The following is a 16944-nucleotide window of genomic DNA, read 5'->3' as shown; positions in this document are numbered from 1 at the left end:
CTTGGCAAAATTTGGCATAGAATATCACATAGGTATCACAGCAACTCCTCACCCTTTAGTGAGTTCTCCTAGTGTTTTCTCAAAGTCCTAAAATACTGTAGAAGACGAAGTGATGCTTCTACCCAACTTGGGAAGTTCAGCAACGTCCAACTTTTGCCATGTTGTCTGAATGTCGTCTGAGAGCAGAGCAAGTGTTCGTACTGCAGAATGGGAGTGCCAGTCAACATCAGGCTACTTCAAATCTATGCTATAAAATGCAATTACATCACAGTTGTGAAATAACAGTATGATAAAAGCACTATTAAATGTTGAATAGGAAACCAATTGAAATGCGTTCATGAATGCTTTCTCTCTTTAAAAACACAATTCAGAATAAGACTTTAAATCTTGTACATTTTTCAATGTACAGTCTGCAAAAATTTGTATGGGAGATTCTGATTTTCTATTACTTATTTCATATATCAGTTCCTCCCAGTAGAAACCACAATCAAACATCAGAATCATTATTTACAGAGTTAATAACCTGCTTATACTGGATAGCTAATATCTGGTGAGTAGGGATGCCTCATTTTTAAGGCAAATCCACAAATGAAGAAGAATAGAATGGGAAGAATTATGGCCCAGGTGCAGCACAATTATTTGTCCGCCTTACCCTGCAGATCCTTTCAAAGCACATCGTTTGTTTAGTGCTGCATTTGAAACTTACGTGCTCTCTTTGGGACTGCCTGAATCCTTCCTAGACTTCATCCTTGCAGAGTTTGTGCTTTAGAATCAGACCCAACTGCACATGAGAAAGATTTCTGTGTGTGTGTGTGCCATAACCTTTCTCAGCATTGGCTTCGAGTCCAGATTCATACTTAGGATTGAGCAGGGATTTGCTGTATTATGTGTTGGAGCGCATCCAGAGGAGGGCCACAGAAATGGCCCGAGGGATGGAGCAGCTCCCTGTGAGGGCAGGCTGAGAGCTGGGCTGTGCTGCTGGAGAGGAGAAGGAGCGGGGAGAGCTGAGAGCGGCCTGCAGTGCCTCCAGGGCTGCACGAGAGAAGGGACAGACTCTTATCAGGGTCCGCGTGACGGGACGAGGGCGATGGGTTCGGACTGAAGGAGGGCAGATTTCGGTCGATGTGAAGAAGGAGCTGCTTGCGGTGAGGCGGTGAGGCGCTGCACAGGGTGCCCAGAGGTGGTGCTGCCCCGTCCTGCACACAGCCAAGGCCAGGGGACGGGGCTCTGAGCACTGAGGAGCTGCGGTGTCCCTGTGCACTGCAGGCCGGCGCCGATGGCCTTCGCGGGTCCCTTCCTGCTCAAACCATTCTGTGCTTCTATGAAACAAAAAACATATTTCAAAGGCTCTGAAGCGGATCCATTTCTTTTATACAAATGAATCTTCTCTCTTTCCTCTTCTCTGAATAATTAAAACATTCACCTGGCTCTAATCACCCTGTTTTAGTTGGTATGGAAAGAACTACATTGTACATATGACTGAGAAGTAAAAAAAAAAAAACTGTCATTGTTTTAATTTATTCACAGGAAGACGGATTTGCAATGGTGTGATTGTTTGTCATCAGGTTTTCCCTCGCTGTGAAACAAGCCTTCACACTTCCAGTTGGGTTTCACTCGGTGCTGCTGAATCCCTGTGTGAAGATATGGTGTACATCCTGTGGGAAGGAGAAAGCACAAGCATGTTGTGTGACACATGCTAACCATTAAGTTCCTAATTTGGGAAAGGTCATTTTTTAGAACATTTCTTCACCACACAAACCTGAGAAAGAGGGACTTTATTCAACCTCCTTTCTCCTTTGCAGTGATATTTAAGGCTGCTTCAGGTTTGTCTCCCTTTTGCCCAAAGCTGCAGAGATTTCTTGGGTAAACTACGAGTGTGGCACCTCAGTTAAACAACATCTATTGACCTTGTATCTTCTGCAGATGAGATAAACCTGAGCCTTTGATCACAGAACCAACTGCTATGGGAGCCGTAGAAAATATCAAGTACCCTTGTGGACAGTACATTAGGAAAGGAAACAAAATGACGGCATAGGTCTTCATGCCTCTCATACATACATACTTATATTTTCCTGGAATTCTACGTATCTCCAGTCAATCAACTCTGGTAGAGCATCTGTGGCCTTAACTCCAGCCCCTGCTGTTCAGACTGATTTACAGCATTACCTTGTTCTGACTCGGAAGGTAAGACAGAACTAGAAGTATTTTTCTTCCACGGACAGTCAGTGGTTCCGTGACCTCTAATGGTGGTCAGCACAGACTGCACCAAAGCTACAAAGCTGGAAATGGAACTGAGGCCTTTTTGGATTCTTTATTTGTTTGTTTGTTTGTTTGATGAGTGCTTTTCATATTTATACATTTATACATTATTTCATTTATATAAAGTAAAGAAGGGGAGCCAGAAGAGAAAGACCTTGCATAAGTCATGGTCAAAAAGAAAGGCCAGGGTCAAAAATAAAAGCAGAGATTTGAAGAGCCATGACTCTTGGAAGATCTTATGTTCAGTAATTTTTTGGAGCATTGTATTGAAACACATTTGAGATCTGAAAGAAGAAATTACCTCGATTCCTTCAAAGAGCTCTTCTTCTGCAGTGCCTTCAGCCCACCTGACCGGCAGCATGCAAATTTGCAATCAATGACCTGGTAAATAATTGGGTTGTACATGGCAGCCGACTTGGCAAGCAGAGTTGGTACCACCGAGAACTGAATGGGAACTGAATCCGGCTGTCCGAAGGCTGACCACACAGAGACCACGGCGTAGGGGATCCAGGCAATGAGGAATCCGGCACAGATCAACATTGCCACCTTGTGAGAGGAAGAGGGAAAGGAGTTAATCTGGAAGAGCTGTCCTTGCTTACAGAACATTGCAGAGTTCAGCAAAATGCAAGGGAACATCTGACGGAATGGAAAAGAAGTACAACCTGCTTAAGATAAACTCGCAGTCTGAAAAAGGTGTAGCATCTTCTCTCTGTATTTCATTTCCCTGGATACAAAAGAGGATTTTAAACACTTAACTCTGCCTACGCGGAATAATCAGACATTGGTGACAGTTTGAGGAAGTGGAAAATCACAAGTCACCCCCGTACTACTTTCCCACGCACACTCTTGCTATTTTAATTGCAAATAAAAATAAATTTTAAAAAGAAAACAAAATAATCCTAGAATATCCTGGTTAGAAGGAGCCCACACAGATGCTTGAGTCCAGCTCCTGGTTGCACAGAGGACCACCTAAAATTCATAACCCTATGTCTAAATCACAGCACTCCCAGTCAGAGCAGGGCTACTTGCTTCCCTGTAGGCTGTGCTGATGTCCCACAGAGAAAGTGTCAAAATCCAATGGGATGGGGAACCCTCCATGAGGATGGGCGTCCATAAGAGGATGGAGAAGAGTTTTTCCAAACCAAGTTCATCTGCCTGTACCCATGAGGGGGTCTATGGCCCATCTTCTGCTGGAAAAATGCCAGACATTTGGATTCCTTCCAATACCAGAAAGTGAGCATTAAGTCATTCAAGAAGACATGAGATGTCAAGTCAGTGGGATTGCCCATCTCAGCAGATAAACAAAATAGTGTATTTGCTTGAATCAACCGGAATTGAATCAATCAGAAATTTGAGACTGAGAACATTGGCGCAACACCAGTTTTCTTTTTCTTTACACATAACATGAATTTCATACTCCATGAGTCTCTGCAGATACTTTGAAAAGCAAATTCCTACAGATTTTTTAAGTTGCATTCCTGGAAAGCTGCATTCCAAGAAAGTGAGTTCCTTGTAACACTAGGAAATGTAACCATAGAATTATTTCATATAAACATTAAAGAAAAACTCTTTCAGCCATAATCTGGGATATATTGACTATCTGAGCCAGTCTGTCTCCACTGAGTCACAGCTTGATATACCTAGACTTCCTATTTATTTCCATGGAAACTACAGCGGATACAAAGAGCACAATAACACTATTTGATAGAGCACAGCCTCAGCTACAAAATACAATTTTTCAACATAGGCACCACCATGAGCTGTGGATTTTCACAGTGATGACCAAGAGCCTGCTTGCAAGACTCTGCACCAGAGGAGGTGAACCACAGTTTTACAGCCCCTGTTGCCATCCCACCAACATCCACCTCTGACATCATGGGCCAACATCATAAAATAAGAGGCATTACTTTCAGAGCATCCCTCGTCACTTCAAATGCCATCACGCAATACTACATCCTGAAGAATGTAAGCCATTCTACAGCTGCCACTGCCTGAGTGTTCCTCCATACCCAGCCTGAGAGTACAACAGGCACATTCATTTGATTAAGACAAAGAGGAGGATTGCAATGAAAATGTCATCAGAAAGCACAATTTATTTTTTTTATATATTACAAAAGCTTTTGTGGAGCCTTTTGTTCTACATCTTAGTAGAAATATTATTGGCAGGGAAGTTTTATATATTATGCTCTTTTGTTGCCCATCACCAACAAAACAGTGCTTGTCAGACAAGGATCTCAAACACTGCCTCTCTTGGAAACCACGCAGTGGGGTTAGATGCGTTATGATGGAGATTCATAATCCATATTTATATATAAACCAACTATACTGTAGCTCCAAGATAACATTCCCCTCTGTACATCCAAGGTAGGAGGGAAAATTGCTACAATTACCACACATAGAAGTTTTACAAGGCTCCTGCAACATGGGGAAAAAGAGTCAAACCCCATACACTGAATCAGAAGTTCCCCCGTTCTTCAGAGGAAAGATGCTGAATAACCGAAAAATTGCACTGCACCCAGGTGACCATTTTTAAACACAAATCACAAATGTAGCTTTGCCAGCTGCACTGACAGCACGGCAGTCACTGGTAGTTCAGGCGTGTTCTGATATGATGTCACTCATTGCTGTATACTATAGAAATCTCATTTTAACCTCTTAAAAACGTAATGAAATGAATGCTGGATCAACCAAGTAAAGGAAGCTGCCCGTCTGCTTCTTGGCCTGGATTGCAGGTGATGGTGAATTTTTACAAGAAGTCTGGTTGTGTTTGGCACAACCAGAAACTGCACAATAGCCAGTATCAGCATGGAAATTATGTATCAGTTCTTGCTTTTTCCCATCTTGACAGTGAGAAAGCTAGATCATCACTTTCAGATCATGCCATCACTCAGCACAGGACAGCACACTGCTGATGTTCTTCAAGCCCATTTTTATCATCCTGTAAGGTAAGTGAAGTGAAATCTTCCCGCTTACCTTGGTCAGCTTCATTTCAAGTATGTGGCTGTTCTGGATCCTGGTGTCGTAGTGAGCAACCTCTTTGGTGGACGACTTGACTTTTAAAATGATTTTAACATAGGAGAACACAATCACTGCAGTTGGAAACAGGAGGCAAAAGAAAAGAATGCTGAGAATGAAAGCCTGCCCAGCCACTGAAGCCTGCGCCAGCCACCAGTCCAGGGTGCACGAGGTCCCAAAGGGCTCAGGAGCATAGCTTCCCACACCAGCAAAAGGCACTGTAGCCCAGAAGGTCGCATAGGCCCAGATTAGTGCCAGGCAGATAAAGGCATGGTGACTCTTAAGCCAGGTACCTGGAAGAAAATTTGAGGGTTACAACCACTGTTCCACACGTATTTGGCACAATTAAACATGACACCCTACGTGTAAAGCAAGAGCTTCCTTGGCTGTTTGTCAGCAACCTCATAGGGTTCATTTCAGCTCCTTCTACAGTGGACACCCAAGCTAACCACCCCAGCCCAGCCCCGTACCTCATGGAGAGATGCTTGACTGTAGGGATGACATGTTAGGTCTCTGCTTTGAGCTATGGTGATTTACACCTACAGGAGTCTGTACAAAAGCAATCCAAACAGCTAGCTCAGCAACGATCATGGGAATTCCCCTTATTTTGTTGGGGAGTTAGATCCTCCTGATGGAAGAAAAACATCTTTTCCAAACTGTGACTGTGTTCTTTAACTGAAAAGAGTCAAGCATATAATACTTCATATTTGAAGATATACAGCGTTGATGGGTATGTCAGTAACAGCTTTCATTGCTAAATTCATTTCCTCCTTTCAAGATCTATCTCCAGACTAGAGAGATATCACATTTATTATGAGCAATTTCACATCCAAATCTTTTAGCTGTTTTGAATAACCCACCAAATATCTTACAGGACTGTAGGCGTCTAATGAGGAATACTTTTGTGTATCAGGTCACAAGACCTTTCAATATGTGCAAAACTTGAATCTGTTAACATCAGTGGTGCTTGGTAGACACAAAGTGATTTCTCTGTAAGTGATTACTAAAACTTCTGACTTAAGCAGACAGCAGAGGGACAGAAACAAAGAGGGGATGTCCGGCACTACAGATTTAGCAGGGATTACTTGGGTCATGCAAACATATCACTTTTATACATGCATTCCTCTCTATATTTAACAGCAGTATTTTGGAGAGCTTAAGTGTGATTTCAGGTTAGAAACCTCAGATGATAATGACAGGAGAAAAAGCTTAAGATGCTTAATTTATCCAAGAAGAGGTTAAGAGCACAGCTTCAGTGGTTGCAAAGGGCTTCTGCCATCCATCAAATGAAGTGTAACAAGACCCAACAGCCTACTCATGTTAGAACTAGACATTTCTTCTACCATCAGTATGATCTGCTTAGACATACTTGACATCTCAAACAGAAGGCTACCTACCTCCATGATAACAGTCCAGTCCATCAGAAATTTTGGTTCTGATTCACAAACATTTGAGAAAATTTGTAGAATCATGGAATATTCTGTTGGACAACACTGAGTCCAACTCCAGGCTCCACAGAGGACAATCTAAGAGTTAAATCATGTATTAAGGTACAAGACCATGATTGGTTTCCTGAGGACCCTTTTCCAGTGCCTGACCACCTCTCAGTGAAGAAAGATTTCCTAATTTTAAGTAGGATGTTGGCAGAGAGAACCAAAGCAGTTGTTTCAGTTGTTTCTGGTCATGTAAATCCTTAACTCCCTCATTTGTACTGTATTGTGTTTGCTTTGTTGGTTTGGGTTTTGTGTTGTGCTTTGTTCTTTTTCTCCTTTTATTTCAGGAAATAATTGCTAATTGTTTTGTTTCCTTGCCCTAATTGTTCACAACCCTAATGACCAATGTCTTCTTGGGCAGGAGGGGGAGAGGAGGCAGAATGAGATCATCCCTTAATACATTTTCTCTTCCTTACCATAAGCCAAGTGACAGATTTTTAGGTATCTATCCAGACTGACAGCTGTCATGGTAATAAGGCTCCCACAGCCAAAGAAGAAGCCAGCCCATCCATACCAGCGGCAGCCCATCCATCCAAAGATCCAGCGGTGAGAAAAGAAGGAAATGATACTGAAGGGTTTTCCTACAACTTCCAACAGAGAGAAGACTGTCAGTTGACTGATAAAATCCATCACTGATAAAACCATCCTTTTTCAGAAAAGCAAACCCTCCCCTTTGCAGAAAGCAAACACCAATAGAAATGCTCTGCAGTGTGGATGTGATTGATCCACAGGACTAAGCCAAAGGCAACCACAGCTAAATCTCACAGCATCTGCTCATAGTAGGATTATTCTAATATGATGTATGTGCTGGAAACAGATGCTTCCCTGCAGACTGCAGGAACGAGAAGTCAACTCACACTCTAGTGCTAAGCACACACAAATTCATCCCTCTAGAAAATCTTCTGAGTATGGTCTATCATAGAATCATAGAATAATAGAATGGCTTGGGTTGGAAGGGACCCCAAGGATCATGAAGCTCCAACCCCCACCACCACAGGCAGGGCCACCAACCTCCATATCTAATACTAGATACAGGTTTAGGTCCACTTGCAAACACAAACATGTGAATTTGCATGTGGAACAGGCACAGATTTACTTAAGCTACATCCTTATAATTAATTGAGCATCTTCAAATATAGGAGAAACAAATTTGTATTCAAAGAGGTCTTCTGCAAGCATACCAAGGCCCAGTATTAGAATCTACATTGTAGTAAAGTGTTAGGTAAGAAAGATGCTAGGGCAGAGCATGGATCTGAGCAGCAGAATGGCTTCAGTGCCTGCCCATACTGCTACACGTCCCGAGGGACTCTCAGCAAGTCATCTGCATGCAGGTACACAGAAGTTTTAAGCATCTCCAACCAGCAGGTAAACCCCTAGGTGTTTTGGAGATCCTCGTGGCTCTCTAGCTTGGTTCTCCATTTATAGAAGTGGATGGTGTGCTATGAAGGAAGTCAGGTTAGGTCATACTTTGTTCCATTCTTGCCTTAAAACAGACTGACGTGATTCACATTCTTCGTAAATATCAGGAGAATGGGAAATCTGAAATCTTGGAAGTAGCGATTTTCTAGTTGGAAATCTCTACCTTCTGATTTTACTTTATTTTTTCTCAAACTGGACATACAATATAATCAGCTTTAACTGAACAGAAAACTCAAACATTTACAATCCAGGAACACCACCATGCTTTCAGAACCCTGCACTTTTGCTAGCCCGAAATGCTCAAAAGTCTGAACCATTGGACAGCAACATTCAAACAACTTTAAATATTTAACTCCATGTATATTCCTGCACAGGAGTTAGCTGAGTGCCTGCGTGGGTTTACAGCACCACCAAACACCCTGGGCTGCTGCCCTGTCTGTGATGCCACAGTGGCTTAGGTAATGAACCTGTAAAGCAGGCAAGCATGGTCCAGCAAACTCTAATTCCCCCAACATAACTTATTAATATAAATAAAGTAATAGAATTTCACAGAAGTGAAAAGACTTCAAAATGAGGTGTATTCTTAAACAACAGCCTGTAAGGAAAGCTCTAGCTGAGCTGAAGGCTGTGCTTAGATCATAAAAACACATTTTTCTTCAAGCAGAAGAAATACTTTAATTTTTCAAGCAAAAGCAGACCCTAGTGGTCAAGGTTTCAAGAGAAACATGAAATACTACAAAAGCTAGGATATACTCTGAGAGTAAGCAACTTTCTCCATGTAAGCCACTGTCAGCTCTAAAGGGCATCACATGTATTTGCACACAACGATGTTCTGTTGGCACACAACGAGCCTGGTGCCGCCCTGAACAAGGAGCTGTTGCCACCCAGTGGCAATCTGCAGGAAGCAGGGCTATTGCAGACCCCAGCTCTTCAACAAAGTGCTCCGGTGAGCCAAGAAAATATAATGGCTTTGGAAAATGTCCCATCTCCACTACGATTAGCCCAAAGGCAGAACCCATCTCATTTTAGAGTCAATGTCTTCCTTTACCAAAACAAAAGGAAAGGAGAAAAAGCACGTGTAGCTCTGCCAATCACCCTTGTTTTCCATAACAACACTTCAGCAGATGGAGAAGTTGAGATCCCTGTAGAAATGTGGTGACAAAGATCAGCTCTATGCTGGGGATACGCCTAAGGACAGAAGCAAGGAGCCCTTATGCTAGAACTCTTACTTTCATAGCATTCCCAGATGGGCTGTAGTTTGTGTGCTTGGGATACACCCTTCAGTGGCTTGGAAATACTTTTACATTCCAAATGTACAGCTACAGAAAATTTCCATTTCAGTGGAGCAACTCACACTATTCAGATCTTTATTACTCCTTCCCTAGGGTGCTGCAGGATGGAAATAGCGTCTCCAGGGTGGTTATGCTAAAGCAAATATTGATTCATCTTTGTGGTAGCAGCATAAATATATTTATACCAACAGCTTTCTTCAGCAGAAGGGATGTGCCTCATTCAGATAACCATGCTTACTGACCAGTGAAAAGCAACAGAATTTCTGGAAGCTGTGGGGGTCAGCGGTTTGTTGGATGCGTGCAGAGGGAGCAGCAAGAGGCTGCACCTTTGAGGGGCTGGGAGCCATCCTTTTATGTTGTTCTGCACTATTTCAGGCATTTGGAAAATGACAAAACCATTCAGGAGGGATGAGGGTAGGAAAAGAGTGCCGGACCTGGGCACAGCAGTCCTAGCATATGCAACACACAGGGAGCAGATGACTCTGGGAGCATGGGAGTGTTCTGTCATTTATATTGCACTGGGGACACTGCATGGTCATAGCTGGGTCACATCAAGCCTTTATACTCATTAGGCTGTCTGCCATCCAAAAAAGCCTTTTCTAAAGGACATCCAGCTCACTCCATCTCATTTTCCTGTCACTCTGAGCAGCTTAATGAGACACACATGAAGAATCAAAGAAGTGAGCTGCAAAGACTCTTGACTCCCCAGCATTGTGTAAGCCTTTACAAAGCTTCCAGTCTCATTCCAGAGCGTCTGGGTTGCTCAGCCCTGACTTTTGGGTTAAAATAGAAATCCCTCAAGTTGGCTGATGTTGCTTTTACTCTACAGACTGATACAAAGATAGAAGAGGAAAGTCATCAGCAAGAAAAGTATTAACTCTGATAGGCCAATGGCTGCTGACAGGTTCCAATTCGTTCCCTTCACTCCCACCCCTACTGAGGTTTGAATCCCTCTTGTGGCACCCTGCAGCAAATAAAGGCAATTTTCTCAATAGCAGTGCAAATCCATTTCCTGCTCACTGTGCTGGGATACACACGGGAGCTGTCTCTGAAGGCTGCACGGTTCCGAGGGGAACACGAGCTTTGTCTGAGACAGAATTGTTAAATTCAACTCTATTTTCTCCTCTGGAGTTTTCACTTCCTTTCATCAAATTGTGCAGGAAAGTTGTTTTCTGTCCTTCCCTCTGTCATGCAAATAACAGCGCAGAAGTGTCAGTAGTAGAGGCATATGGGGCTCCCCAGCACTTCTGGAGGACTGTCTCTTCTGCTGCCAGAAAGAATAGTGAGAGGGCACAGATGAATAAATTAAGACATGAAATTACCTGAAATGCCCAGATCACACACCGCTAAATTAACAGTCATGATCTCAGCAGGTCTTAACTTCTTTTTTCGCTTTGAGGACATAAAGATAACATACCCGTTTCCCAGAGTTGAAAGAATCCCTAAAATTCAAAAAGAAAAGAAAAGCAATAAAATTGGAGTTCTCCTTAAAAACAGTGATGTCCCATCCTACTAGTGAAATTTCTGGTGCTTGTTCTTTGTTCCCTAGGTGAGACATTTTGCTCTGAAACACGACATTCATCCACATTTTGTACCTCATGGAGATACCTGCTGTAGACATAGAATCATAGATCGTAGAATCACAGAATGGTTGGGTTGGAAGGGACCTCAAGGATGACGAAGCTCCAACCCCCCTGTGCCATGCAGGGCCACCAACCTCCACATTTCACAGCAGCCCAGGCTGCCCAGGGCCCCATCCAACCTGGCCTTGAACACCTCCAGGGATGGACGGGGATCCACAGCCTCTCTGGGCAGCTGTTCCAGCACCTCACCACTCTCACAGCAAACAACTTCCCCCTGACAGCCAACTGAAATCTGCCCTCCCTCAACTTCAAACCATTCCCCTTGTCCTGCTGTTATCTCCCCTTTCCAAGAGCTGACTCCCCTCCTGTCTGTAGGCTCCCTTTAGGTCCTGCAGGCTGCACTGAGGTCACCCCGCAGCTTCTCTTCTCCAGGCTGAACAAGCCCAGCTCCCTCAGCCTGGCTTTGTAGGGAAGGTGCTGCAGCCCTCCCACATCTCCCTCCCACAATGAGTACCATCCTCCCCTCAGAACCAGGGCTCAGCCTTCACCACCCAATCCTGCATGGGCATCAGCTGAGGGCACGAACAGAAATTCCACCATTCCTTGCTCCTCATGAACCTGGTTTGTAACACAGCACACCAATGAAGCTCAGCTGTCTAATCACCAGCACCCCAGCTCAGACCAGCTACCTAGTTTTATTCTACAGTGTTGTCAGATTTTGAGATTTTCATTTCAAAATGAATGCAAATTATTTATATTCATATGACAGGCTAATTGTTATAATAACAATTGATTTATATCACAATAAGAAAGGAAAAATATGCTGGAAAAAAATAACAAGACCATTCTGAATTACCTATCACTGTCCTGAATCTTTTCCAACAGAATGGAGGTCCACAGAGAGTTTTTCCTCAGACAAAACTGGACTCCTACAGCCATGCACCCTGTTCACTACTTTTTTCTCTGTGTCCCAGCAAAGCCAGTGAGGACCCTGAGCTGCTTGAAAGCTTCATGGAGAGAGAAATTCAGGATTGTTTCTGTCTGCAGAGAGTATAAGAGCCACCTGGGAACAACACAGATGTGTTTCCTTCCAGCTTCTGCTATTTCTGCAGGTCCAGGATATTATTAAAACACAGCCATCCACCTAAACACGAATGGGTAACAAATACAAGTTTGCACTACAGGAGGTGGTGGTGTCCGCTGGGTAAGGAGCTAAACCAGGCTTAGAAGGTACAGCCCACACATGAACCACCAACCAACCAAAGTCTTGCTGTGTTTTTTGGAATCAAAAGATAACTTCTCCCCAACTATGCACAAGTAAAGAAGGAAGACCTGATGTTGCTTCTTCCACCCCTTTTTCCCCAGAGGGTGGTGAGGCAGTGGAACAGGTTGCCCAAGGAGGCTGTGGATGCCCCATCCCTGCAGGCATTCAAGGCCAGGCTGGATGTGGCTCTGGGCAGCCTGGGCTGCTGGTTGGCGACCTGCACACAGCAGGGGGTTGGGACTGGATGAGCGCTGGGGGCCTTTGCAACCCAGGCCGTTCTGTGATTCTATGCCACTGCATCCTTGAAGGCACTCACAATGAGGGCAGAAGCTGCAGTTCTGTTGTTTCTGATCAGAGAAGGCTTCTGGTCTCAAAGCGTGTGATTTTATTGCCTGGTTTCTAAGTCTCTCATGTGCCTACACATCAAAGAACACCCTCAGATGTGTTCTCTCAGGTCCTGCTCATCTCCTGGCAGCAGCTCTCCTCTGTTTCATATTACACTGAACATTGCTTTCTGCTTATGACCCTCTCCTCCTTTCTGTTTTGGAGTCTTTCACCATTTTCAAAGGGACTTTGCAAGCAGAATAAATGCAATTATTTATTGGCTGGTGCACAGAGATGAGAGCTTCAATTGATTTCAAGGTTAAACATTGACGCAGCATCAGGCAGCTGGTCGTTTGGGAAGTGCTGCTCTCCATTTCAGGATCAGGCAGGTCCCTGTTCTTGCCGATTTACCATCTGTTGTGCTACTTGTGGGGCAGAATTATTTCTTTTTGTGCCAATGTTTTTGCTTGCAAATACCCAAGCTTCTAACTGCTGTCTCAGCACTTATACTTCTTTCTGCAGTTTTGGTTTCCTTTTGCTACGGCTTCAATTGATGTGTTTTCTCATAGCTCAACCCCTATTTTCCCAGTAATGCTGAGCCCAGGTGATGTAACGATGCTGCACCAAGCTGGGCTCTGGGCTCAGCCAGCTGGCCCCAGGGGTGTGGAGGATATTCCTTCACATTGGTTTCTCTCAGGTTCATTCTCTTGCCCTACTAGTTATGCACAAAGCACAAAGACCTCCCAGTCCTACCTTCGTGGCTCTCCTTTGCTATCTTGCACATTCGCCTCTCTAAGTGCCTTTCCTCAGACTGACCAAGGGATCTTTTTCCTTCCAATGCTGACATCCCACAAATGCTGGAATAACCCTTGTTTCCCATCAGCCTTCTGCTTAGGCCATTATTGAAGAAGGGATTCAGAGCAATAGAGCTGACGGGTGAGGCTCTATCTCCCCTCAGTGACATTGTGCTGTTTTCAGTATTCATGTACCAATTTGTATGCATACTAAGTTTTTATATCCTTCCATAAATATACAATATATATTATTACTTTATGGCTGCTGTACAAACAGCTGTTTTCACTGAGCTGTCTAAAACAACCCCCCTTGAGGCTTTTTTTGCTTGGTGAAGCAAACTGGCTTTTAATCCCAGGAAATATGTCTGGGGAGCTGAAATGAATCCTTCCAAAGCACACTCCGGTGCCTATTTGTAGGGCTGGAAGTAGTGTAGATTTATCCAGTTCCAAAGAAGTAGCCCTGTGAGGTGGAAGCATATTTCAAAGCGTAGAGAGAACTGAATAAAGGTGAAGAACAGAAATCATGTTTCCTGTGAAAAAAACAAATCACAACCGTGAGACTGAACTTGTAGTTAAGAAGGGCTGATAAACAAGCAGCTTCTCTGTTGGATCCACGTGTAGCTCTACTTCAGACATCATATCCCACTTTTTGCTATAGATTTAACTTTTATTCATGTTTTTTTGTTGTTGTTTTTGTTTTCATTTTACTTGCATAGTTACTTTATCCTTATGGTCCTTACAAACACCAATAGCAGTTTTCATTTGAGCCAAGTACCTTTCTTTATCATGTATGCATCCAAATACTACATTTGCATCCTCCTTAGGTATCAGCCCATTGAATCACAGAATCACAGAATGGCCTGGGTTGCAAAGGCCCCCAGCGCTCATCCAGTCCCAACCCCCTGCTGTGTGCAGGTCGCCAACCAGCAGCCCAGGCTGCCCAGAGCCACATCCAGCCTGGCCTTGAATGCCTGCAGGGATGGGGCATCCACAGCCTCCTTGGGCAACCTGTTCCACTGCCTCACCACCCTCTGGGGGAAAAACTTCCTCCTCACATCCAACCTAAACCTCCCCTGGCTCACTTTAAAACCATTCCCCTTGTCCTATCACTATCACTACAGCTGTGTTTCAAACATGAAATAAAAACTCATTACCAATTACTGTTAAATAAAACCCAGCTATGATGTCAGCTTCTCTAGAGAGCTTTGATGCAAAGGGGTCTTCCTGCTGCACGTAGTGTGGGAGGTATTCTTCCTGGGAGGAGGAGTTGCGGTCCGACGCCATCCCACTCATGTCCAGCTCAGTGTCTGAGAAAACAAACAAACAAACAAATCCAAGAGAGTACACAACAGCACCCATCTGCCACCAGAAATGGTGAAGATACTTTTCTTCATATGTAAGATGTATCCTCCCATCCTCATCTCTGTTCTCCCAGCTCCCAGGGCATTTCAAGATCTGCTTCAAAATTGCATAAAGCATCCGGCCATAGTTTGTTTCCTGACTTCGTTTGCCCGCAAATGTCATGATTCGTATTGTACACATCGCAGTAACCCAACTGAGCAGTAGCTGGGAAGCAGTGTGCTGCAGCACTCAACCCAGGCCTCCTGAGGCACCTTCCCTGGATGTCTGAAGGAGCTTCATGTTTCCAGCCAAGCAGCCCAAGGCTGGGGATCTAGGAACACCAAGCAGGGCAATTGTTGATGTCTGAATAGATTTGTTGTTCCATGCACACTGGACTTGTCTTTATCTGTGCACACTATTCTCATAATCCCAGCAATTTCTTCATGTCCTGAGGGGCACTGTGTCTGCAGATTGCAGCTGTGTAAATTTCACAGTTAAGTGAAGAGACGTATCCACAATTCTCCTTAGAGTTATTTAGATGGTGGGATCTAATGCGAACAACTTCACATGGTTTGGTTATAACCATTCATGGTTATTATGATTATGAAGAAGAAGCATGAGTACTGAGTAATAGACTCACCTCAGCAGGCTTGTTCCGTTTCCTATTCAATTTGTGGGAAAATGTGCTATTGAGGTGAAATGTGCTAAGATCAATACGGGGGTTGGAACTGGATGAGCACTGTGGGCCTTTGCAACCCAGTCCATTCTGTGATTCTGTGATTCTATGAAATTCTTATCCATGAAATTCTAAACTTGCAGGAAGCCTGAGTTAGGAGAGCCAGCCCTCAGCTACTGCTGGAGGAGGACAGAGAAGGTGGAACTAGCTTACTATGGAGTGGGTCATCATCTATAGATGCCCTCTTCTTCACTCTGAGCAAAGCAAAACCCCATCTAGCAACAAGGCATCTAACTTCAAGTAGCTAAAATGAGCATTGGATATCCATGTTTACACAACTGGATCAAGATCTGTCTATCCACATCAGGATGCAAAGACTCACCCTCATGAGTAACTGGAAGTTAGGACATCTTTACCTCTTTCAGATACTCATGAGAGAAACACCAGGTTTGGATAAGATGAATCCCATCCTTGGTGTTTAGCATACAGGAGCTTAAGGTTCAGAAGATCAGTCTTTAATACTAAAAGAATCTTTAATACTAAAAGAAATTGAGAAATACTTATATGATGACCATTTAAGAAGTATTTAAGGAGTATTTAACTTTACATTTTGTTTTTTTCTAGAGGGGATATATAATACTGCTTTTCCTGAAAAAGACCTATCCGACCCTGATACCAGATATCATATGCTATCCCCTTACTTTCCATAACAGAGCTCAGAACACTCGGAAACACTCAATATTCCCTCAGAAATAAACAGATAGGTGGATAGATGGATAGATAGATAAAATTAAAAGAACCCAAAACCTTATGTGACTTCAGGAGCACTTTTGTCTATTCCCCAACCACTGAGAAAAAGCAGCCCAAGCTGCCCACTGCTATGTTGAGATAAGCATAACTCTAGGAAACAGAGCCATCCTACCAATCTTCCTCTCCTTCCAGTCATAACCACAGGCCTTAATCTAAATTCCTAGTGGCCTTTAAAAAGATCCCTATGCTATTCTGTCTCCAGTATGCACAATCCTACAATTCTATATCACTGTGGTATGTGAATCAAATGGGTGGTTGAAGTGATGCAAATGGAAAAGGACACCTGGGACCTGTCAGCACAAGTTGAGTTTGGTGGAAACAAGTACCAAAGTTTTTAAGTGCATGCTCCTTTCCAAACCACACTGAACCTCCCACTCATCTCTATATAGGCAGCTTGTGAGGGCACTGCCATTGAACTTGCAAGCACACGTGAAAAAGTAGCTTTAAAGAGGAATTTGAGACTTCTTCAAAAGTTGACCGCAGGCAGAAGCCCGGACATTGGGATCTTCCAACTGCCTCACTGGATCTTCCACTAATCTGCTTCACTGGGGTCTTCCTGCCTCTGGAGGAAAGGCACAAATGTGCAAACAAATCACAGCCATGGGATGGAGGAAGACTTCACTGCTGAGATGGTACTGCTGTGAGTGGCAGGTCTTCCTTCTTTTCTCAGTAGA

The 16944-nt window shown here is 43.7% G+C and overlaps 1 protein-coding gene across 1 annotated transcript; it reads right to left on the bottom strand.

Annotated features, from left to right (window-relative positions):
• Positions 1-531: 531 nt before the first annotated feature.
• OPN5 (opsin 5) lies at positions 532-14922 on the bottom strand. Its single transcript, XM_019613613.3, has 6 exons — positions 14598-14922; positions 10801-10920; positions 7184-7354; positions 5233-5567; positions 2561-2805; positions 532-1655 (listed from the first exon to the last, which is right to left on the bottom strand). The coding sequence occupies exons 1-6, from the start codon at positions 14920-14922 to the stop codon at positions 1592-1594; spliced, it is 1260 nt and encodes a 419-aa protein (XP_019469158.2). The 3' UTR covers positions 532-1591.
• Between the last annotated feature and the right edge of the window lie 2022 nt (positions 14923-16944).

Source organism: Meleagris gallopavo, chromosome 2 (genome assembly GCF_905368555.1).
Source record: "Meleagris gallopavo chromosome 2, MGAL_WU_HG_1.1, whole genome shotgun sequence".
NCBI lineage: Eukaryota > Metazoa > Chordata > Aves > Galliformes > Phasianidae > Meleagris > Meleagris gallopavo.
The sequence above is the reverse complement of the archived record's forward strand: the minus strand, read 5'-3'. Positions and strand labels throughout refer to the sequence as shown.

Excerpts from the sequence above, each read along its gene's own strand:
- OPN5 (XM_019613613.3), bottom strand. The coding sequence starts at position 14,922 with ATGCTTTATGCAATTTTGAAGCAGATCTTGAAATGCCCTGGGAGCTGG. Across the intron at positions 10,921-14,597 it reads GTTTTATTTAACAGTAATTG|GGATTCTTTCAACTCTGGGA; the intron begins GTAATGAGTTTT and ends TTTGAATTTTAG. Across the intron at positions 7,355-10,800 it reads GTGTGATCTGGGCATTTCAG|TTGTAGGAAAACCCTTCAGT; the intron begins GTAATTTCATGT and ends CTCTGTTGGAAG.